The sequence below is a fragment of the Lonchura striata genome, chromosome 2 (genome assembly GCF_050655825.1).
Source record: "Lonchura striata isolate lonStrDom1 chromosome 2, ASM5065582v1, whole genome shotgun sequence".
NCBI lineage: Eukaryota > Metazoa > Chordata > Aves > Passeriformes > Estrildidae > Lonchura > Lonchura striata.
The window spans coordinates 20,557,287-20,582,402 of NC_140704.1; the positions used below are offsets into that span (position 1 = coordinate 20,557,287).

The 25,116-nt window shown below is 37.2% G+C and overlaps 1 protein-coding gene across 1 annotated transcript in view; it reads right to left on the reverse strand.

The window, feature by feature from the left end:
- The window catches only part of STAM (signal transducing adaptor molecule), a 32,707-nt gene extending 9,453 nt beyond the window's left edge, over positions 1 to 23,254 (reverse strand). Inside the window, exons 1-10 of the mRNA XM_021540974.4 lie at positions 23,095 to 23,254; positions 12,647 to 12,731; positions 6,083 to 6,158; positions 5,903 to 5,998; positions 5,227 to 5,373; positions 4,843 to 4,933; positions 3,664 to 3,856; positions 3,242 to 3,336; positions 1,897 to 1,985; positions 220 to 307 (exon numbers count right to left, since the gene is read on the reverse strand). Of these exons, the coding sequence (XP_021396649.1) occupies positions 220 to 307; positions 1,897 to 1,985; positions 3,242 to 3,336; positions 3,664 to 3,856; positions 4,843 to 4,933; positions 5,227 to 5,373; positions 5,903 to 5,998; positions 6,083 to 6,158; positions 12,647 to 12,731; positions 23,095 to 23,134 (1,000 nt within the window). The 5' untranslated portion in view covers positions 23,135 to 23,254. The remainder of the gene's footprint in view (positions 1 to 219; positions 308 to 1,896; positions 1,986 to 3,241; positions 3,337 to 3,663; positions 3,857 to 4,842; positions 4,934 to 5,226; positions 5,374 to 5,902; positions 5,999 to 6,082; positions 6,159 to 12,646; positions 12,732 to 23,094) is intronic.
- Positions 23,255 to 25,116: the final 1,862 nt, after the last annotated feature.

Consider the following 25,116-nt stretch of genomic DNA (forward strand, 5'->3'; position numbering starts at 1 on the left):
AGAAAAGTAGATCTGTTTTAAATTAACATTTTGTACTTTGGTCTCATAGATGTGGGAAACAAGAAATGAGAAGATAATTATGGCTGAGGCACTTTTCTCAGGCATGCTTCTCGCATGCACATGAAGCTGAAGTAGTTTCAGCTTAGTTTCAATTTGCATTGATACAGAAAATTACCAGTGAAGAAAACATCAATAAAAAAACTCATTCTTTTCTGTTACCCTCAAGATGAAGCAATTCTGGGAGGTCTGGCTGGTCATCAGATGGATCAGCGCTTTGTAACATCTGCAAGAGTTGGTCCATTTTATCCTGGAACACAAATTGTATTATTAGGGCAAATGTGGCAGCAAGGGAATTAGCATTTTCAGGATAGTAAATTAAAGCAGCTGTTCACAACAGTCATTTTGATTTCCTGGCACTTTAGAATCAACTAGACTAACTTTAAGAAAATGCAAATGATACATGCTATTTTACAGGAATGAAGATGCTTGAATAAAGAAAAGGTAAATGATAAAAAATAATGGTAACAAATGGAATGCGCAGAATACTCCCTTATTCCTAAAAGTCCTTCTAAACATGTATTGTTTCCTAAGCAGCTCCTAGTTCTCCAGCCTAGATATTACATATGCAATACCACCACCTAGTGGGATTAGTGGAAATGTTTTGAAAGAATACATTGAGGAAGTAGTTCAAATTCACTGAAAAGCAATTTTAAGTGCATGAGGCCTATTCAGTACATGAGCCATGTCATTACCAATGTAATGAAATGCTGTTTTAAAATGATATTTGGAGGCATCTCAGGATTTACTTCAGAATAAATCAAGCTTAAGTAAGGAGTTCAAGTGCAACCCTTATGTAATAAAAACATCAAAGTTTAGAAAACAAACAGGCATAAAGTCTTTGAAAAATATGTCTTGGACTGAACTATATTAATTAAAGTACCAAAAACATTACACATAAATTATTTTTAATCATTTGTTAGCTGAGCACTATCAAATAAATAGTCTTTTTGACATTGAATTATATAGGTTGTATGAAAGTAGAAAATAAAACCATGTTTTGTCCTCCATAAACCATGGAAAAGTGGGGAAAAGTCAAATTACCTACTTCCTTAAAAATTATACTGTGGCAAATTTAAAAACAGAAGACACTAAACCAAAAATCAACAATAGACTCACAGAAAAAAAAAAAATTGGAAGGCACCTCAAGACAGGCCTCAGATAATCTATTTCATCAGTTCACAAACAAGTATCTCCTGGGAAGAAGAGATTTGGAGGTGGGACTTAAATAGGACTTTAGGAAGGCAGCAACTGATTTCTCATTTTTAAAAAAAATGACAGAACTCAGGTTAAGGTTAAAAAACAAAAAGGGGGAAAACTTCCTGGACTGAATGTTTCTGGAAACCCTACAGGATCATTGTGGTGAGATTGTAAATATCTTTCTAAATATTACTTACAGAGGAACAGAATTTCAGATTTTTTCAGGGACAGAAAAAGATCTTTTAGTCTGAGGGTAGACAGTGGTGTTTATACTGGAAATACATCTAAGTGAGCAGTCAAGATGGGCATCTCTATTGGATCCTGAAGTACTTCAAGTAAAATTTGAAAGTAGATGTGCTACTCAGCACTAAGATTCCAGCTTGGTGGTAAACAGATGTACAACCTTCATGTAGAGCCCTAAACGGAATGCAGTTCCAAGTTCAGTTACAGAAATTCCTGAGAACTTCAAGACTCTCTAACAGAAGAGAATATTGAAGATTTTATTTATTACTTTAAAGAAACCTCTTTCCACACTCTTTTTATCATATTTTTGAACAACAAGATGAAAGGGTTCAACATCACATATTTAAATGTCCGAGCAATGCATTTTATACCAATCAGTATTTTTCCCATGCTTACTTCATCAATATAAACTGGTTCTGGCTCAGGCTCTATTGTCTCTACTTGAACTTCATCACTGAACTGCACTGTTTTCTTCTCAGCTTTCACTGCAAGATAAACATCCAGATTCAATTTTATAAAAGAAAAAGAAACATTGACATAAATATTATATAACTAGTATAGGTTATAGGTTATAGGTTCCTTGCATTTGAAACCTCTACTGTGAAAATTTTAAAAATTAATATTTCATTGACATTTGAAAGCCACAGACCTAAATAATTTTCTTATCTGTAAATCACATTATAAAAAAATAGATCAGTTCACATAAGCTCAGTAGAAATATGTTTTAGCAAGTAAATGGCTTTAACATAGTCTCTCTACACATAACATACGTATTTAAAAGGACATCAGGATAGAAGACTTGGAAAGAGTGATTGGAAACAATAGGGCTAGCCAGTCAAGTTTAAGACAAAACTGATAAAATCATCTATGACAAACTGAGTTTTCTTTTCTCCAAAGCAAAGTCCACAATCAAAAGGTCTCAAGTTTCTCTATTCCTTCTTCACCAAATCCTATATGCAAAGCATCTCACTCCTCTGTAGTGGAGACAAAAAAGCTCTATATTTAGCAAAAAAGCCAAATATTACTCTTATTAGATAGTCTTAGCATAGCACAAATGACTGCTACAGCATGTGATTCTGCTGACCTGCTCATACTTCTAGCACCCTCAAACTGAGAACACAGAAGATTAATCTTGCAAACCCATGAGATTTACAGAAATCAGCTCTAGAATCTTGAAGTCTTATCTAACATTTAATATTTTTATTAAATATTTAAAGTAGATTGGATGGATATAAATAAGCTGCATGCAGAAAATCCCTCTGTCCACTATGCATGAGTACATACCTACAGTATGTAGCTTTCTTGAACTATTTGAACACTGGTAATCTGTCTCCAAGTCCTACCTGCCATGGGGCCTCCAGTTTCATCTCAATTAGATATGCACCATTGCAACTGGACAAAAAGGCAATTTGGAAAAAAAGCTGCTGTTGTCCACGTCCATCTATCTAGGTGTCAATGGAGTGATTCCAGGAGACTCAAAGCAGCTGCTGACAAAGCCAGCAGCAGACAGCAGCATTTTTCAGCAAGTTCATGATTATAATAAGATAGTAAAGCAAATTATTTTGCAAAGACAATTTGGGCAACTTTGGTCTGACTGTTGTTTGCGATAGCATAGCAAGGGCTCCTCAGTTTTATCCAATTATCAAATTAACTTGCAACTGAACTCCATCATAAGGGAAAGGAAATCACCCATGAGCCATGGCAGAGTTAAACATATATATGTAAATGTGAAGTTACTTACTCATTTCAGGCTCAGCAGAAAGATCAGCTGTTACGAAATTAGATGGAAACAATCCTATACCCTGATGAGTTTCACCTTTCCACCAATTTGGATCACTAAATATTAAAAAAAAAAGTAAAGCCCCCATACATCAGAAATCCCACACTCACAACTCACATGGAACTTTCCTATGGATTGCACAGTAAAGGCTTTTATATTACTAGCACATAAATGTAACTTGCATATATGCAGAAATATTTGCAGAAGAATTTTATGCAAATACATTTATTTGTAAAAAAATTGAGAAGATAACAAAAAGTATTAATACAAAAATATTTTCCATTAATTGTATTTCAAGGTATGTTTCTACATAGAATATATAATTATTTCTAATTAATTTTTACAGTTTAACATAACCCTAATAGGCATTCTATGTAACTTACCTGTCATCAAGTATAGTTATAAGTTCTCCAGCTTTAAAAGTCAGTTCGTTATCTTCTGCAGCCTCAAAATCATAGATTGCACGAACCTTTCGGCCTTCATGTTTGTGGTTTGTTAAAAGGGTTGAGGTGCTTGGATACAAACTGGAAAGTGTTGTTTGCTGCTGCCTTTGTTCTTTTAGTGACAGCTCAATAGCTACAAAAGAAGAGTTACTCAGATGAAAATTCCCTATAAAAATGGCTTGATTGATATAATAATTGAATTATGTGAAAATTTTTAGTATAATTTATATACCTGTTGCATTTTAATGACTTTATGTCTTCCTCTTAAAATTAATGGTAAATAACAAACAGAGCAGAATTCTGCCTATGGATTTACTGAGGCTTCCAACATGGACAGGAAGAATAAAGGGCATTTAAGCACAAATAGAATAACTCCACAAAGTCATCCAATTTTATCATTATATTATTGTTACAATCTTGAACTGCTGTAAAATATTTACATTCTTACTTTACATCTTACACTGTGTTGAACTTTTCCAGATTGCTTGAAACATTAAAAGGATACAGCTGTTCCAGTGCACACTGGTTCTCTGTTAGACAGAAGCCCTTAGCATGAATTCACAGAATCAGATTCACACAGATTGGCCGAGTTTGGAAGGCACCTCTGGAAGTCATCTGGTCCAATCCCCTGTTCATGCAGGGTCACCACAGGTGACTGCCAAAGACAACTTTTTAATATCTCCTAGAATAAAGACACCATGACAGGTTTCCCTGAGAAACCTGTGCTTGGTCACTTTCATAGTAAAGTCCCTCCTTAATTCATAATTAACAGAATTATTTTTGTTTAAACAAGCAATAATTTGCCCCTTCCTTTATTTTCCTCCCTATCATTCCTTAATAATTTCACATTTCTGGGTCATTTTCAATTAAGCTTGACTGAGCTGAGAAGTTTCACTCACATTAAACTCAGCTCAATTTTGCAGAAAATGATCATATTTAAGAAGGGGCAGTGTGGACACAAACATTATGAAACTCATGCAGACATGCTTCTGAGACACAGATCTCTTTAAGACTTTGGTGGGTTGACTGTTGAAGAAACCATTAGTAACACAGACAGATTTTGCTACTGTTCCTTTAAATAAATCAATATGCATCATGTCAGCAAATAAATGCACTCACCTTTAGCTAAATCCTCCTCCTCCTTTTTGGTGGCTACTGTACCAGGATCTTTGGCAACTAGAGCTGGACTTGCTTTTGCCTGTTCAGCAGCCTAACCAAAAGTAAAAGATGTAAAAATGAATCCAACAAAAAACTGACAGTGCATTAAGTTCACCATTTTGCGTTGTATTAATCTGCTATATAAAAATCTAAAATAATTTAGAGCATTTCACTCCTCAAAGTTTTATTAAGACAAGGTGGCTTTCGTTTTGTTTGCCAAACATTCTAGAATTCAAGAGTTTGCCAAACATTCTAGAATTCAAGACTACAAACTGTAAAATACAGAGCTGAGGATAAAAAGAATTTGTGACACACGTTGAGAACAACCACAAAAATCTAATATACCTGTGAACCAATAGCTGGGAAAGTAACTCCTTGCTCCTTTAGATTTTTTATCATAGCAGATATTAAACTAAGCTGTGGGTCATTCTTGAATTCATCAGTCCATTCCACCATAAGGGCTTTCAGCTTTTCACAAACTTTTGGATGACCCTGCATGGATAGTACAAACTTGTTAACTAATGTAAGAATCTAATCTTAATTTCAAGTAATTGCATGTTACTGTCAATATTAAACATATAAATACCTTACTTTGTAGTCAAGTTTAGCACTCAGTTTTTATTAGAAAGGGAGAATAATACATCAGCATTGTGTTTGTGCCAGTACAGTATGTGCTAGACCCAAAATAAAGTAAAATAAGATTACATAGAACCCCCTATCCTTTCTCCATTTCATCATATTTGTATTTAACGTTTTACTGATGTTATTTAAAGTGAAAATATAGTAGTTTATTTATAAATTAACATGCCACACCTCCCCCAAACAGAATACCTATGTTAACTAGTATGAAGTGGCATTCAGGAAGTTCTGAGAGCCACAGTCTTTACAGTAATCTTCTCTCCTTCTCCTCCCTGATCTTTGCAGTCCTCTAAAAGTAGATTCCATTCCACTTTCAGATTACCCCAATTCTCTATCTAATTTCACTTACAGGTGAAATATAAAAGTCAATGCAATACATTACCTTATTCAACACATTGCTTACTTCACTGGCAAAATCTCTTGAACAGACTTCTAAATGAAAGATTTTGCCACAGTTTGATACACATGCTCCTAGAAGCTAATGAAAGAAAGATTAAAACTTAGAAATTTTTTTGCAACATAACTTTTCAGGAAGAAAATGAACTACATTAAAAGAACCTACTGTTAATGCTTGCATAGCAACATGCGGGTCTTTATGGTTCACTCTCTTCATAATAGAGCGGAGGCAGTCTTTAGGCCTAAAAGACACAAGATAGCTTTAAAAATATGGAATGGAATAAACACTTCCATTTGCACACATGACAACACTGACAACATTAACAGATAGCAAGATCTCCTGAACACCACAAGTAAATTATTTAGTAGTTTATGATTTAAAACAAGAACATATAAAAATAAATTAAACACCATAAACAGTTATAGCCATTTCTATCTGTAGCCCTCTTAATTATCAAAACCTCTCAGTAATTTATATTACCTCTTGTACTTAGAGCAAATTACTGTAAATACTCCAGAAATGCATAACATCCCTTACAATTAGAAAACTGGAATTCTCTGTAGTCAATGTACCCCTCTATATTTCACATACATATGTAAGAACATTTCCTTACATACTGATTTACCAACATCCTTTTGCTACTTTTATCTTTTATCTTGAATTACCCCATGTTCCTCATAGTCTCTTTTTATCTGCAGAATAAGATTTATAAAGAAACATGTAATGAACCAATAATTTCTAAAAATTTAGAAATTTTAGATATTAGATATATATTAGACAATATATATTAAAGTTTCAAACAATTAAATATAGAATTCAAGTCTTAGCTATGTTGTGGTAGACAGAAATAACATGAAAAGCAACTTCAACAAAGAATTTGAAAGGGGACTTCAGAAAGTTTAGCATTAGATTTAAAATCTATGTGATTTTGCTCCATCTATAAAGCAGTGGAAAGCTGAGCCAGGCTGAAGTAGGAATTACCAAGGGCATACAATCATTATCTGTTGACTAGCCCTGGAAAGATAACCCTGAAAGAGGGTAAGTAAAGAAAGGATGAAAAGAGAAGTTAAATTAAACTAAGAGGTTTTACACAGTTATGGAGTTTACATTTACAGCATGGTTGTCTTTGGAAGCAAAAGTATTTTTCTGTTGAACTGATATCCAAAATCTAACATGAAACTCAGGTATAAGTTACACCACTGCTTGGCTATACTATATTTGGCAGTGTCTACATTTTACAGAAATGCCCACCTCATATTTAGTGGCGCTAATTATAGAAAGTGCTGTCACAGAGCACAAGTACATATCATTCAGTGTATACCTTCACATACCAATTATTACAGATGAAGGCTTTAAGGCAAGTACTACTTTTATCTATTAATTAACCAAGACTTCTCATATGTTCACTTTAGTTGAGAAAGAATACATGCTAAAATTGTTAGAAATAACTACTTTCTTTAACCATTACTTTATGAGTAGGACTAACACTGTGATATGATTGCAAGCTCAGAAAAGTGCTTGCCCATTGTGAAGCCAGTATTTATAAAGGCAGGGTGCAGGATGAAGAGCTTAGCAGTTCAGGAACAGGATCATGAGCCTAAGATTTTTTTTTTTTTTAACAAAGGAATCCCAAGTCTTATTAAAAGTAGTAAGAAAGCCTCAAAGCCAAATGATCATCCACATCTCAAGTACCATCTACTTGTTCATATATTTAAAAGAAATTATCAATACTTGAGTGGTAAATGTTTTTAAATATTCAGATGTTTAAAATAAGAACTCTTTTGGTTACATGTAGATAAAATAATCCAGGTGTACTGATCTTTAGTCACACAGAGTAAGAAAACCTATTATAGACAAGCCAAGTAATTATTTTTTTTTACTTCTAATTAATTCATCCTAGAATTTAGTGTGTAAATTATGAGAAGCACTATGCAAAAACAAGAGGAAAGCATTCATTCTGTGAGTGTAGAATTCTATCTACTTATTAGGCATCTCTCCAAATTGTACTATACAAATATTTGGCCACAGTTCCGCTCCAATGATGCTATGATCATAATTTGAGGCACCACAATGATTAGCAATAACAAATAAGTGGGGTGAAAATATGGCAAGATACAATAGAAGCTATGTATCATATGTGGCATCATAGAGTATCATATACCAATTCACATAGAAAATACTCATAATGAATTTCAGGTTTAGTTTTAGAAAGTAGAAAAAAAAATATGATTGCATTTTATTTAACAAGGACACAAGTAGCAGCATTTGCAACCTAAAATACTACTCAGTACAAAACATTTCAGTTATGTTCAGAAATTTATTGCTTGTTTACAGTCTAAGGTAACTCTGTGGGACTCAGCTTTCCTCCTTGCTCCTTCAGAAACAGGCTGGTGATAAAGCTTCCTGGTTGGGCTGTTAGACAGGCACTGCAGTTACAATGTAAAAAGCTACTGAGATTGCATAATATGAGGGGCAAAAAATGAACACAGCAGAAAAACTATGAAGTAAGCAATTTCTCTCTTGCATGAACAGGCACAAAAGCAACCAAAGAAGAAACAGCTAACCAGAATGCTGCCTTGCTGAGGCAGTGATTAATCCTTAAGGAATGAAGACAAAGTTGGGCAAGCAGCAATATGGACACACCATTTCTCAGTAACAATTTTCCAATAACCATCCCCAACAGAGTGCTGCAATGAACATTTCTATTTTCTCAACCCTTGTTGTAGCCTCTCAGCCACTGACTTCATTTTTTTCAGCCATAAATAACTTTTCTGGAAACAAACTGAAATTGTGATAGTTTCAATGTAGACTGATATGTCTCATGAAATAAACAAAACAAGTGACTCAAAGCCAAATGCAAACCCAGTTAGAGTCAGGAACTGGCTAGCACTGAATTGACTGAATAAGGGGGAGGAATATCTTTGCTAAAGTATATCATACCTTTCCATTAATTTTTCCCTTTATTCTGTTTAATGAACCATTAAATTTTATAATGCTATTTTGAGATGATTCAGTTTTGTAAGCATTTTCATTGCAGAAAAGCAACACTATGCAAAAACTGCTATCTTTCCTGTAGTCAGATTTAAAATGTCAAATATACAGTCATAGTCAAATAAACAATCACAGAACATCTTTAGTTGGAAGGGACCCCAAGGATATTGAAGTCCAGCTCCCAGCCCTGCAAAGGACAGCCTCAGAAATCAGACCACGTGATTAAAACTTTAAAATTTGTTTAAATAACCAAGTTTTCAAGAATGATGTACAAAACCAGGAGACAGAGAAGGAATGCCTCTAACAGTAAAACCTTTGTTTTAATCATGTTTCTATGCTGAAAAGGCAACTTGCTCATTGAGCTAATATTGGCAAAAAACAAGATGCAAACAATGTGATGTCCAACTGCTGATTTGTATAAGTTCCTAAAGGAAATTCAGAGATTAAAAAAAGTGTTATCTCATCATTAAACAAATTTTAGATCATCTAAGAACCTGATATGTGAAATGTGCAGGAAATGTTACGTCTGTACTACATAGTGTAGTATTTCATATAGGCTATGACCTTGTAAACAAGATATATTGTTTAAAATATTGACATATTTTCTGTCTTTCCTGTGTTTTCTATAAAAATTCTAATAGCAACTCTCATTTTGAAATTCACAAAAAACAGAGAAAGTAGTCAAAGAGAGGTATTCAGTGGACTTCTAACTTCCTAAAAATCTGTTTTAGTTTTTTTGGATTAAAGGAAGCAAGATAATAGTTGTAGCAATTTGTAATTCTCAGTATGGAAAGTATTACAACATAAAAAATAACAGTAGCAATTATGTTATGGAACTGTAACTAATTTATCTTAATTTATCTTATCTTTGTAGCATAACAGATTTCCAACAATTAATCTGGATACCAGTAAATTGGCAGACAATGTGCTATACCAGAAGTGCTACTTTCTAGGCTGCTGTACTTCAGGTGTAAGGCAATCCAGATCTAGAATGCTGCAGGATGCAATGGAGCTTACAGACTAGTACAAAGAAAACCCACAAAGGAGAGATTTTTGTAATCTAAACTGCCAAGAACAGTAACAAACAGCTTGTACTGGAGCAGAATTGGTTAAAAGATTAAAGCTGATCCCAGTTAAGAAGACTTGCATCCTTGTCAGAGGAACTTAAACTGCAGGAGAATTTCAAACAGCTAAGCATATCTCATTTAAACTTCTTAATGGGATACATTGTCATGCTTTACCTTGCGACTGCACAACATAATCCATTAAAAACAAAGAAAACCAACTCTCAGCAAGTTTTAACAGAATCTGAATTTAAGCAACAAGTCAGCTGGCAGCCTATTACAAGCAGGATAAATATTACAAAAGTTAAAGTCCCACTTTTCTTTTATAAAACAATTTTATTAAGAAAAAGATTAATAAAACAAATACACAAAAGAAAATGACCAAAACCAACACAAACAAACCTCACAAATCCTAACAGGAATTTAGCTGCACATTACCAGAAGATCTCTAGCTTTGTCTGTACTACTGTCTCTTGCAGCTACACACATTCAAGCACTGCTCAGGCTATGTTGCTGTGAGACTAAATTTCATCTGTGGAAAGGCTTTCGGTGATTAAATAGAATACTGAAACATTCAATAATATAGTTACTGTTACAAGCTTGGCATCAACATCCTCAAGGAATAGAAATGCAGTTTTACATATAAAGACTAATATGAAACATTATTAACAACTTGCCAGCTGTTATCTTAACTACAGTTATACACAACAGCACAGAAGTCTCAATGTGCTGTGCTATTTTTATGTACTTCTCCAGAGACCATCTCTAATCCCAAGGAATAAGCTTATTTGCAAACCTGTCCTTTGGAACCAAAGTCCCTGGTGGGACTTTGCTGTCTGGCATCTCATACTGTTTCTGGCAGTTCTACAAGTCAATCCAAGTCATTCTCAGGAAGCCTTCCACGGCATCAGTGGCAAAACTTTCTTCTTGACTTTGTTCCAACAAGAAACGCTTCGAGAATGTGTATTTAAAACATTTCCAAGTCCTAATACTACACTGACTGAAAGCACTATAAATACACTGAATATGTCTTTAAACTGTATTTTTTAGTTGCTAGTTCAAATTATACTTTATCTTTTCTTGTCCAAAAAGTAAGTTCATGCATAAATTCTATGAAAGAGCTCCGCAAATAATCAAAAATGGCAACATTTGCAATCCCATATTAAGATGTGTTTAATTTAGTATCACATCTCCAAAATGTACATTTTTCAAAGCCCTGCTGTCAGAGAATAGCTTCTGAAAACAAGGAGAAGAAACACAGAGCCTTGTTGTTTTCCATAACAAAGACACTGGTGGCCTGACGGCAAGAACAATGAAGGACAGCAGATGCTTCATACCTTGGTTTTAGCAAATTTTTGACATACAGATTAAGCCTTTGTAGTGTCCTTATCACACAGCTGGTGAAATATGGGCTGGATAAAGGTTGGTGGAAAAATGGTCTCCTAGGCTCAAAGAGTTGTCACCTGTAGTGCAAATTCCAGCTAGCAGGCAGTATCCTTCAGGGATTTCTGCTGGGAGCAACAGTGCTCTTAGTAACTTACTGACCAGAGCAAGTTGAAAGGGAACAATCAATATACTAGAGGCCGTGGCTAATGTTCAGAGGCACCTGGACAAGCTGGAGAAATGGGCAGGCTGGAAGTTCAATAAGAACAAAGATAAGGTATTGCATTTTAAATGAGGCCAGGACCTGACCACATGAAAAGCAGGAAATGATCTGCAGGTCCTACTGGGTGAGAGGTGTCAGCCTGACAGCTAAGACAACCAGCCACATCCCAGTTCGAATACTGGTCAGCACAACCAACAAGGTCAGGAAAGTGATCCTTTCCCTCCATTCTGCACTTGTAAGATTGCATCTGGAGCATTTTGTCCACTTTGGTGCTCCCCAGTGCAAGAAGGCTATTTACACACTGCCCTAAGTCCAATGCATGGCTGCCAGAATGGTCAGGGAGGGTCACATACAAGGAAAAGATGGGAGAGGTGCTTTCAGCTTTGAGAAGAGCAGCCAAAAGGTGGGGCTTACTGCTTTCAACGACCAATTAATCAGAGTATACAGAGATCATGCAGCCAGATTCCTTCTTAGAGCTGCAGAGTCACAGGACAAGATGCAAGAGACAAATTGGAACAGTAAAAAACAGCAAACAAATTGCAGAATTATTTTTTTATTTCCTTACTTAGTAAGTAGAACTAGTTAAATACTGAAACATGCTGCCCACAGAAGTTGCGGAACCTTTGACCTTGGAAGCATTCAAGGCTCCACACGGTCCTGAGCAACCTGATCTAATTAGACCTGTTTGAAGCTGTTGGACAAGATGATCTCTGGAGGTCACTTCCAACTTAGATTATGATTCTGTAAGAAAAATGCCTCATGAAGCCTCCTGTGTTTACACTGATACTGCTAAAACATATCCATTAATTTTATCTGTTACACTGACAAAAAGCTGCTGTACACAAGTCCAAATTTGAATGCATCAGCCAGTATCTCCAAAGTAAGGATTGCAAAGTATTTCAGCAGAAACCCCATACATTTTCCTTTTACTTGTAATCAATTTAAGTTAAATTCAGCTGTTGCAAAAGTTTACAAAAGATAACAAAAACTTCATTCCTCTCACCTGGGTATGAGACTAAAATAACAGAATTAAAAATGTTTGAGGAGGAAATTCCTAAAGTTACTTACCCTGTGCGTGACTGTCCAACTTTATCACAGATGTCTAAGATGAGGCCCCAGTCCTCTGCAGTGTTCATCTCACTGGTTGCTTTCTCTGATAAAGAAAATATAAGTAAATCAAAATACAAATTTTTAAAAAATTTTAAATTGTCAACAAAGATGTTGAAATATTACTTCTTTCTGTATTTCTAAATGTATTAAAAATCCTATATTTAATAAAGTTAATATATGAACAATGTTTTATCAAATTATTTTTAATTTTCTAATGTTCACCTGTGACCATTAATTTTAATTAATAAGCAAACATAATTGGGGGTTGTTTTACCATATCATAAAGATGCACACAGAATATGACACAAGTAGTGTCCTGTAGCTACCAGATTTTTTTTCCATTTGAACTATAAAGTTTAACAGGATATGAATACCCAGAGCATTGGTTCACTGTTTGCAGAATCAGATACAACTGAATTTATCACCTTCCCAGACACTAAAGTGCTGTGTCTTGTATTTCCTTTCATGTAGTACATTTCAACAAGAAGGACTTAAAAAGTCATCATAATCACTAAACTTCTATATTCCCATTCTTATTCCTGCTTTGGATTATATATTTCACAGTTTCTTTTCACCTATAAAGACTGCTAAACCAAAGTTAATCTCAAAGAAGCCACTGTGACTCTTCATTCCAAATTTTTGAGTAGGACAAGTGTCCCTGGTGAAGACTAAAGAAACAGAGAGAGAAGGTAGAGAAGAAATAGATTCAATGTGAGAAGAAAAAATAGACTCCCTCCCTATTTGTCCCCCACCAAAGCTTAGTTACAGTAAGGATAACAATAAATAAAAGCATTAAAGGAAACTGAGCCCTACACTGCAGCTCAATAGAAGATTATCTAAACACAGATCAGCTTAGGAGTGGAGAACATAAGGGAATGAACATGCATTTTTAATTAGTAACCAAACAGTAGGAGAATGGCACAGAATAATAAACATTGTTTCCATTTCTGCTTCATCTAATGTTTACAGCTTCATCTACAAAACACAAAATATGCCTCAGCAGCGAGTACCATCTTTCATGGAATGTCTCTGACTACTCAGTTTTATGAAAAGAACCAAAGATTTCCTATAAAAAATTATCTGCTGGGAGAGATTCATTATCTAGATTAGCACTGGCAAAATTGCAAAGACAAAGACACAGCAAAACATCTAATCTCCAAAATTTACAAGGATTATTCATATTGAAATTGATGGCTTTTCTTATGAATGAGTTTCTGTCCTACAAATTCATGTAGGTTACAGGTAAGTTGTTTCTTAATTTAGAACAAAAAATGCAGAAAAGCAAAACTCTATGGTTACATAGAGAAAGTATTTCTGAGGAAAAATTCAACACTGACATATATACAACTGAAATTATAACGCATCCGTTGTACTGCCAGATGCAAGGAAAAGAGCAAAACATAGGGAAATCTTAAATAGAAGTTAGTTACAATTCTGTATGTTCTCTCAGATAAAGTAGAAGGATATTACCTCTTCTCTCTAAACCCTATCAGAAAACCTGTGATTAGAAAAAGCATACATAATCAACAGAAATATCAAAAATTATGGGTAGACACCATGCTAGGATCTAGCACTAAGATATACCAGCTGATCAACCAACCGCTTCATTTTCCTTTCAGTCTGCTCTTGTTCCAATGCATGCTTATGACTAACAATCATAGAAATTTGTGATTTTCAGGTAAGACATTGAACTCAATGCTTTGCATGAACCATCATAGACCAAGGCAGTCTTCTGAAATTGCAGTCTATGCACCTAGCAGCTGCTCTGTCCCAAAGACAGCCTCAACTCTGCAGCACCAGAACTGCTTTTTTGAAACACAGAGCCTGAGTTTCCTACACTGTGTTCCTCAGAGTGAAAGCAGCTGCTAAGCACAGTCCAGAGACAAACAAAACAGACCACATGGAGGCAGTTTACTTCCAGGACTTCACTGCTTCAGTTCGTTCCCAGTTCTACTGGAGCCAGACCAGCTCCGGTCAAAGAGTGCCTGCACAGTTCTCTCCAAAGCCTTAAGTTCCTGCCAGGCTCTGAGCTCGCACAAGGAGCTCACAAACCCAGACTGGTCACTCATGCCTAATGCTGCACTTCAGTTAGCACATCCTCTAGCAGATAGATGAGCAATCCAATGGAACTGAAACCTTGGTCTTTTCCATTATTCTACATAACAGAGAGTTGTCTGTATTTTTTGACAACTGATCCTTCTTTCTTCACAATGTCAGCAAAGAGAAATGACATAGCAATCGGTTGTCTTCTACAAATCAAGCGGAAAACTACTAATGCATGTTTAATGTTTTAATATAACAGCAAACTGTGGTAATTTAAATACTTTGGCTAAAACTACAAATAAGATAGCGATTGATGAAATCCCCAATCCACATTAACCACACCGAGTATAGCCTTTATTTTAATTCTCAATAAGAACATTTTGCAAATCTATTCATGAGTACAATTGCAAGTGCTTTGCTATGATCATGCTCTTTCTTGGTAGTCGAAGTTAGTTCTATATAAAAAGTATCATTTGCTTGCAATACCTTCCGCTAGGGCATTTCCTCCACAAACAAACACTAGATAGTATCAGTAAATTTCAGCCTGAAACAAGTTTCACTCTATACTTTCAGTCTTCTCTAGTAATAATCATCCAATAAATCAAGCAGATAATAAAATTAATGGTAAGACAGAAAAAAAATTACCTCTGGAGTTCTACTTAAATTCTGTCTCAAACAAGGGAAGTTAAAAGCTAAGAACATACTGAGAATGTTAGCAGCACACTGTCTGAGCTGTCCACAAAAGGCTGCTTACTAATGCTATGCCAAACACAAAGGAAACAGAACTACATCACAGCTCTCTTCCATGAAGCCGCACCACTCAAAGTCAAGGCATTGTTTTCTGAGCACAAGCAAAGCCTACAATTGAACATAGTCATTTTAAGCAGTGCAAGACTGTACAGTCTTATGTTGCATCAGCTTAATTTGTAGTAATTAAGCTATTATTAATCATAATTACTATTAATAGTAGTTAGTAAAATAGTAGTTTTATTTTTTTTAATCGTTTTCTCCTTGTTTTTTTTTTTTCATTATTTATCTTTACGGCTTTCTTTTATTTTTTCAGGAGTTATTTAATATTCTTTTCTTACCAGTAGTTCCACAAAGATACACACACATATTTATAAGAGCCATAATTTCAGAGGAAAACAATTGGGCTCTTTGGTCAAAAACAACAATGATCAAGCATAATATAAAAATATCTTTCTAAATTATTTCAACAATTTATTTAGTTCCTAAAACAAACACAAAAGAGACCAAAAATATCAATTTTTGGCCACTTTGCAAGGCACAGAGCTTGGAATCACTAGGCCTCTCTCCTTTATACTTCTGCATTCAGAACACTAGCCATACTGGGCCAGATCAGGTCCATCTTGCCCAATATTCAGTCTCTAAAACATATATTAAACCTAAACCAGACACCTAGGAAAACACAAAAGAGAACAAGGGAAGCATTAATTGTACTTCCCTACCAACACACCTTTCAGTGACCAACAATTTGCAGCTTCGTAACTCCTGAGTCAGAACTGGTGGTCCAACCACACAATCATTGTCATAAATCACACAGAGAACAAATAAAGCATTCTGAAGCAAAATGCACCTCGTTTCATGGAAATCTCAGCTGTGTTTGTATCTTTAGCTTCTCAATAATTTTTAGACTATAATGTCCTTTAAATAAAGCACCTACATGTGAAATCATTCTTCCAAACATATATTGTATCTTTTTTCATGGAACTGAATAGCCCTTGGCTTCTAAGGAAAACATCATTCCTCATTACAAATGCCATAGACTCTTACTGAAATACTGTACCTAAAATCCAGAAGACAGAGTTACACCTATTGAGTGAGAAGCCAGGCCAAAAAGATCAAAATATATGAGTTTAATTACTTATGCATTGGTTGAAAGTACATAGGCTATTGCATGGGCTCATTTGGGATACCTAAGTCACCCTGCCTCTCCTTGTGTCATAAGGTTCATTAAGTTGAGGCCCCATTTCCCTCTAATTTACACACATCTGAATGCTTGGAGAATTGATAAAATTCTGTTTGCACCTCTGGTTTTCTGCATTATTTATAAATAATAAACAAAGCAAAAAATATTTGCATTGTGATTCTATTTGAAGTTCCCTATTACATACAAAACACAATTGCAGTTGATTATTTTAAAACAGGGAAAAAAACCAAAACAACGACAAAAAAACAAACAAACAAAAAAAAACCTCTTTTCTCAGAAGAAAAAAAAAATCCTAAAATACATGCCTGTCCTAAAATAAATTTATCATCAGATTTACAAAGTACAGAAGAAAGGTAGTGCATGCTGGAAAAAATCCAGTGCCAGATTAAGTGGTTGATACTTTAGGTGCTGGTAAAAGGAATATAAATATTGCTACAGTTTTGCCATGGAAATATGTGCTAGTCACTTGATTTCTTTGCCTTAGTTCTGCATCTTAACAATAGCATTTTACTGCCTTATTAGAAATTTGCAAGAGTAAATATTCTCATGACTGTTCAGATACTGTAGTGAACCACATAATGCATTTCTTAGGGCAGAAAACTTAGTGACTATCCATTGCTAACTTAATTTTCAGAGGAAGTTCTTGGCAGGCTTGAGCTTCCAAAGCTTCAGTTTTTACTGAAGTTTATTTTGAAAGAAAAACCCCAGTCTAAGAACTGAGCTATTTTTCTGTAACAAAGTCCCAAAGATGTTAAAAAACTAGTAAATTTCAAGAAATAACAAATCTAGATTAAAACATCCTCAAACCCAACACTTAAAATGTACATTATTTGAAGCAGTTAAAACAAGTAGCAGTAAAAACTGTCAGAAAATTCTACAAATATAAGGTTTTCAACCATTCTACATATTATTTGCTATTACTCTATCCATGGATGTAACATCATTTTCACAGTTGGACATCATTAAAATGAAATACTGAAGTTGTAACTTCAATTGCAAAGAGACAAATGGCTACAGAAAGTCTTCAAAAGAATAGCTAAGGAAAGTCTTCAACTCACAGACATGTATTACAACCACTTTCTAGCATGATAAAAATCCTCAAAAATCTGTTATATCATTATAAATAACAAAGATTTAATGAAAAATTCAACACTCCCCTAAGCCTTCTCTCCTCTTCTGCTTAAAGTTTTCTTCACATGGCTAAATAAAATTCCCTATGAAATTGCAAACACTGAAATTCCAAAGCAATATAGTTTAAATAGCCCTTAAAGACTAAAAGTGACTGCAAATTTTTCTTTCCTTTTGCAGGCACTTGCTGAGAAATTTGAATTACATGCCATTCCACATTACTGAAGTTAAATGCGCTTAAGTTTTGCTCTTTTTCTCTGTCAAATAAAAAGAGCATATACATTTGTTGGTCCATTCTACAGAAGCCACCACTTCAGTATTAACCACTTTGCACTTCACTAACATGCTCAGAACTGCAGAAGAAGAATATGTTCAACCAGATTTCATTTAGACAAGATTGAAAATAATTCCTCAGAGGCAATGATACCATAGAGAGAAACCTGAATCCCATGTACCATTAACTTTGATAAAGCTATTCACCAGCTTCTGCAGTTTAACTGTACATGTGCAGTGTTCCAAAGTCCTCCTGGGAGCAGCTGTAGAAGGTGTCCTATGAAAGCCCTGCTGCTGATCCGAGGCAAAGAAAGCAGCAGTGACTGAGGCCACCTCAGCCCATTCCTTCAGAAAACCGTGCAGGATCTCACTGTGCTTAAGGTGACCCAGCAAAAATAAGCAGCACTCAGCTCAATAAACTGAGCAGAATGAAAACAAAAGGATTCACAACTTGGTTTAAGAAGGTGGAAAATAATTTAGATGTTTAGATCTCTCATGCAAACCCTAACAAATCCACAGAACTCTAATTATCTTTCACCCAGAAATACATCAGAAAGGTTGTTTGTGTAATCACAACACATTAGAGATACACCAGAAGGATGAACAGTCTGTAAACAAGGTGTATCACAGGCATGTCATATCAACAAATGGTGCCAGGATGTATTTGCAGAAGGCCACAAGCCCAGCCACAGTATAAGAAGCATTTCAAAAGGGAGAAAGAAACTGATTTTCCACATCAGTATGCAATGTTATTTTTATCAGTTAGAGGAATAGATTTTACATGTTGAAGATCTACTTTGATTCTTCTAAATTTTGGTATTATAATACACATTGTCACAGCTGAAAGGAGAAGCACTTATGTGACTCCTTCCCTGGGAGGAAAGAAAGAATTACCAGAAAAGTACAGTCTTTCAGTATGGAACATACTATGTTGGCTTCAAAGTGCCCAGCTGAACTGACGGTCTGCTAATTGATAGTGGATAAGATTTTTTTATTGTTGTTGGCTGATATGCTGAAGGGGTATTTCACTTAGTCTTATCCTGTCAGCATTGCCATTTTTCACTGAGGACCTATCACCAAAGGTGTCTTTAAGAAGTTCCTATTTTTCATAAATATTTATAAATTACTGAAAAGGGGGGTTGTTATAGCTCCTTTTCCACACATTTTCTACTCGGTCTCCCTGTTAGCTCATAGTTAATATCCTTTGTAAAACAAAGCTGAGACAAACAGTAGGCCAACTCAGTCAAAAAAAGTGCCAGTCTTACGACAAGCTGAACCAATCCTTTCTTTGCAGCCAGATGTTAACTCATAGTCTGCAGTCTCCATAATGATCTGGGGTCAAGAAACTCATCTATAACAATTTTCTCTTCTTTTGGCAAACCTGGCCCTACAAAAAAAGTTCAGCTCAGAGAGACATGTAATTGGATGTTTTGAAAATGTTGACTAAGCAAGGGGACAAATCTAAACAACAATGAGCTTAAATAGCAAAAGGATTTTATTTCAAGAAATTGCACCATGTGAATCATGGTCAAACCATTTCTTACATTCTAAGAGCATCAAACTACAGGCTGATCATATGTAATTCAAGGCTATTATTAAATATTTGAAGAGTCAATAACATAAAATTATCAACAACCACTAGAGTTAAAAAGAAAACATGGGGAAAATTATTACAAGTCAAATCAAGTTCTATTATCTTACTAAACCACCTGCTTAATTTCCTATTACTGTAAATAACAAGCCTGAATTTCTCCTCAGTCCTGTGCTACCTCAAACCATCAAAGTAAGAATCAGAGTAACATCCAGAGCAAATGCAAATACCTTCATCCTTTACTGCATGTAAGGAAAAAAGGAAAACAATGCAACTCCCCCATGTTTTTTAATACCTTCTCCTAATATCATGTGTGATTTCTGTGATATATCAGATTCTGAGTTACAGATTTTATTCTTGAGATAATATCTAAATGACACTTGAGAATTGCTTTAGCAGTAAGTTCTTTATCAAACCTAGCCCAAGCACTGCTACATTACTAATAAGCCTGTCATGACAGATTAGTAGACAGTCTTTTGGTTCTTAAAGCAAATTTCACCATTATTTCATCTGAGTCAAACTTGCAGATAAATCTGCATTTTTCAGGAACAACTTGCTGGGAATAATTTTATGATTTTAAGATTAAGAAATACAGCAGAAACATAAAACCCACAAACCTAATAAGAACACTTATAATTCTAACCCCTTAAATGGAAGATTAGAGTTTCTTAATTATACTCTCAACAGGCCCAGTTCTTGAAGATTTTTTCCTTTTTTTAAATTCCATGTTCCTTACTTGGGCACATCATCAAAGGTTCCCCAACTTGATTCTGAAAACTTGTGTCACCACTGATTAGCATCCAGTCCTGTTGAAATATTCCTAACTATGGTGAAAAAGAAACTTCAGAAAATGAAAACTATTTGGACTTCATCCAGAGAATTGGACTCTTGAAGATGACAGTGGTTAACCTTCACAAATCTTTGGACATCTTTAATATTATTAATTTAATAGCAGTCTTAAATAACATTCTTTAGCCAACTACACCTAAAAAAAACAGGCGTACAAAGTTGGTACAAATGATAATATATTATGGATGACCAGGTTCCACTGCAGCAGCATGCTAACAGGACTAGCCAAATGCTGCTAGCTGGCCAGACAAACTGCAAAATTTGTCCTGAAGGTAAGACATACTTATGCTCCTCAAAATAATGCAAAACAATTTAGTTCCAGGTATGCTCTCTGCAATCCATTACCCTAAATGGTTCCAAGATAATTTCCAACTATTGCACAGTACTGATCAGCTGTTCAGTAGACAAGAATGCACTATAGCTATAGTATAGCTATCACTATACTATCAACTACACCAATGTCCACATTTGTATGAAATTAAGAATAGCTGCTGACTGCCTTTCTGCTTCTGGAATCTGATTTTAAAAAGAAAACTTTCTTGCTGGATAAGAACAAAAGCAGAACGCTCAACTTTCACTCACAGCAAACCAATGAAAAATAGCACTATAGCTTCACAACTTTTGGAAGTTTCTTGAGAACATGAGAGTTTACTCTACAGCTGATGCTATCTTATGAAGCCTGCCAAAAAATTCATCCAGATAATAGCAAATTCCCAAAGGGCCCCAGAGAAGAGCCCAGGGGTGCTTTCCGGGAGACTTCATCACTGCCATCTCCCTGGCACAAATCCAGTGAAGTGATGGATAAAGGCAGCAGGGTCCTGAAAGTAGGCTGTCACCAACTGAACAGCCTGCTGCTCCCTCAGGACACCATGAAAGGGGCCAAAAGGGGCTGTTTACCAGTGAAAATCAGCTCATGGCCCATTGTCTGCTTTTCCAAAAATGATTTGGTACTGAGTGGTTATTTCTATCTCCTCATACTCTTTACAGAGTAATGCTTTTGAAAGTTCTTCACTGCTGATCATATTAGGCAAGCACCATAGATAGGAGGTTGGCATCCTCTGCACCTAGAAAAGAGCAAATGAGCCACTGAAATAACTGACGGGTGCTACTGCCCTGCCTTGTGACTCACAGTGCTGAGGAGCACATCCAGTGAATTGAGCTCCAGAGACACCCCTTCAAGCAGTCTGAGCTCTCCTGCCAGCAAGAGGCACTAACAAGAAAAAAAGTGAACACCTGCCAGAACCTGAGCCTATCACTTTTTAATCTTATTAGTTCAAATAATTCTCAAATAGTCCCTTATAGCTGTCAAATTACACTAGAAGACAGCAGAACAACTAAGAAGAATTCTTTACTGCTTTCCAAAATAAGTCAGCTTTGCTACCAACAAAATCATTCATTGAAGTGCAGTCTTCAGCTTAAAAGTTAACAGTTCAAAATGAGAAGACCGAGGTATGTCTTATTTTGATGCAATAGACTAAGATTTTCTGATAACATAAAAACAGAATTTATATCTCAGTACTTTGTTTATTCAATAATCCTTTCTCCTGAAATGCTATACTTTTCAAATGGCTTTGACTTGGTATTTCTTTGAAGCGCTGGAAGAATTTAATTGGAGCCTAAACACCTGAAGTTTGATATTAAATATTAAGAAACTGCAGTTGAATATTAATATCTGCAGTTGAAAGTTACAGCTAGTTTAACACTATTAAAGAAATTAGTTTCAAGAGACTTAAATAATGTTACACTTCTGTAAGAAAATAACCAAGGGGTGTATTTATGCACATAGGAGAAAAAGTCCCTTTATATTATGGGATTCTCCAGACAAAGCCTTTATGGCTCAAAGCTAAAGAGATGTCAGCAGCAGGTCAAAAACCAACCATATTACACAATCTCAAATAAAACACACAAAACTAATTATTAACTGTCTATATGTTATTTTAACTTCAGTTTCAACACATCAGCATTAAGTCCAATTTTTGTCAAGTAAAAGCCAGATACTTCTCCACCTAATCTGGCCTTTTGGAACAAGCAAAGTGGGGATAACACCTGAGCTCAGCACATCAAGTTTTACTTGAAAGGAAAAGAGAAAGCTCCCACAGGAATCCCCTTTAAAGAACTAAATACAAAACGCTTTAACGATTTTCTCACGCCTGTCTGTGAAGCGACTGTAGATGGTGCTTTTTTCTGTTCATCCTTTCAAAAACACTCCAGCGCGGACCTTTCGCGCCGCTTGTTTTGCTGGCGCTGAGCAGGCCAGCTCGTCCCCCAGGAGCATCCCCGCGCTCGGCGCCGCGGCCCGCAAGGCCAGAAGGGCCGCGGGGCCCCGGCGCTGTCCCCGGCAGCTCCGGCCGCCCCCGCCGGGACGCGGCCCCGGCCCGCCCCGGCCGCTCCGTGGCCCCGGCCCGCCCGGGCCCCGCCGCTGCTGCGGCTTCCCGGGCGGGCGCCAGGGGCCCGGCAGCGCAGGGCCGGGACAGCGGCCGGCTGCCGCGGGGATGGAGCCAGCGCGGGTCCGGGGGCCGGCCCGCCGAACGCGGGATCACCGGGGAGAGGCCGGGCCGCGGAGCCACTCACCCACATCCTGGTCGAAGGGGTTGGTGGCGAAGAGCGGCATGGCGGGGCGGGGGGCGGCCGCCCCTCCCGGCAGTGGCGGCGGCGAGAGAAGGAGAGCAGCCCTCGGCGGCGGCGGCGGCGGCTCCTCCTCCCGCCCCGGCAGCGCCGCCACCGCCTCCTCCCAGCGCCGGGCGCCGCCTCCCGCGCAGCACGCCGGGAACCGGGGCGGGAACCGGGGCTGGAACCGGGGCGGGAACCCGGGCGGGAACCCGGGCTGGAACCGGGGCTGGAACCCGGGCTGGAACCGGGGCGGGAACCGGGGCCGGGCCCGCCGCCACCGCCCCCCGGCCTTCCGCGGGACCCGCAACACCCGCCCTGCCCCGCCCCGCCATCGCAGGTGGGCATCTCAGCCCCGGCACGGCTGCCCTAGGCGGAGGTTTATATTATTTAGTTACGTGAGGTCTTTCCTCCGCCCGTGCTTGTGAGGCGAGATGGTTTTGTACCCAGACACATTTGATTTCTATGGGAGATTTTTGGAGCTTCCCTATACGTTGGTCTGACTGAATCTTTTCATTGGCAATGCCACGGTGCTTGTGGCACGGTAGCCTGGCGGCAAAGGGCAGGCTGGTGGTTGTGCCAGATCTCTCACAGCATCACACGGGAGCCTGGCCGTTTCTCCGCGGTCACATCTCATGGAGGGCAGTAGCTATCGGCTGGTCACAGGGCCTGGAATATCCCGTGGCCTCTGGTTCTCTATCTTGGTGCTCCACTTTGTAAGCCTGTGTTGCTGGCTTCAGTGGGGTGTGTCCCACGTTAACAATATGACTCATTGGATAAGACACGTTCTGCATATTCCTGCTGTGACATAAAACTCAAGTCATTATCCTTAATGCCTTTTAGTACTGTTCGATACTCTGAACTGGTTGGATTGCAAATTAAGTAAAACTAGGCTCATGTATACGCTTGGGGAAAGAGTCAGACAGAGCAATTGGAGCACATCACAGGCACGCAAACAAGAAATGAAAGAGGTGCTATGACTGTTTGCAGGGCAGAAACACTGGATGTGATCAATAGCATTAACTATGCTCAATAATGAATGTGATTGCATGCATTAGGCAGACTTCTGACACATCAAATGAAAACTGCACACCAAGCCTTTTCCCACAAGGATTTACAGTCACTAAGCACTTTGTTATTTTACTAAGGTTTCTTTCCCAGACCTCTAGTTCTGCTTTACTGTTTAGCAACTGTTTTCAGTAGCTAATGCAGGTCAGCATTGATCTGCTGTGTAGAACTGACTACTTGTAAGGAATTTCATGTTTTCTTTGGATTCTACCTCTATTCAACTACTAAATACTCTCAGAGGATACTTTACCTCCTCCCCATTCATCATCCCCCATTATGTTCACAAAAGACATATGGTAGATGTCCTCTGAGCCTGCTTTATCCCCTCCTTTCTCATCCCTTCTTTCCGATCAGTTCAAAATTAATGGTAGGAATCCTTTCAAAACAAGCAGAGCTTTTATTCAGTCGTCCTGCAGGAAGAGCTAACACAACACTTGTGGGGAACTGGGGTTTTAGACTGCCTTCAGCCTAAAAGCATTCCAACCCAATCTTCCTTCCCAATACCTTACTGAACATTTTGAAAAAAGGCAGTCTATACCAGGAAGCATCTTAAGGGTTTGTAATCATGGCTCATATTTTAATTCTGTAATGATTTTTTTTTTACTGTGGACACAGTGTGAAGTACTTCCAAAACTCCATATTGTATTGATTTCTCCCTCTTTTCCCTGTCTCGTGACTCTAGCATTTTTCCATGGCTGGTAGGTAGAGCACTCTCCCAGGAAGAGGGAGGTTTGCCCTCTCTGACATAAATGGCTATCGAAACCAGCTTTTCCACCTTATGTGTGAGTAGTATAATGAATATGCTATTAAGAACAGGTGTGTTAATCTATATGCTATTAATAAACAGGTGTGAACTACATCTTTACTGGATGTAGTTCAAAATGCTTGTATTATTTCCTACTGCTGCCTAAGTTAGCT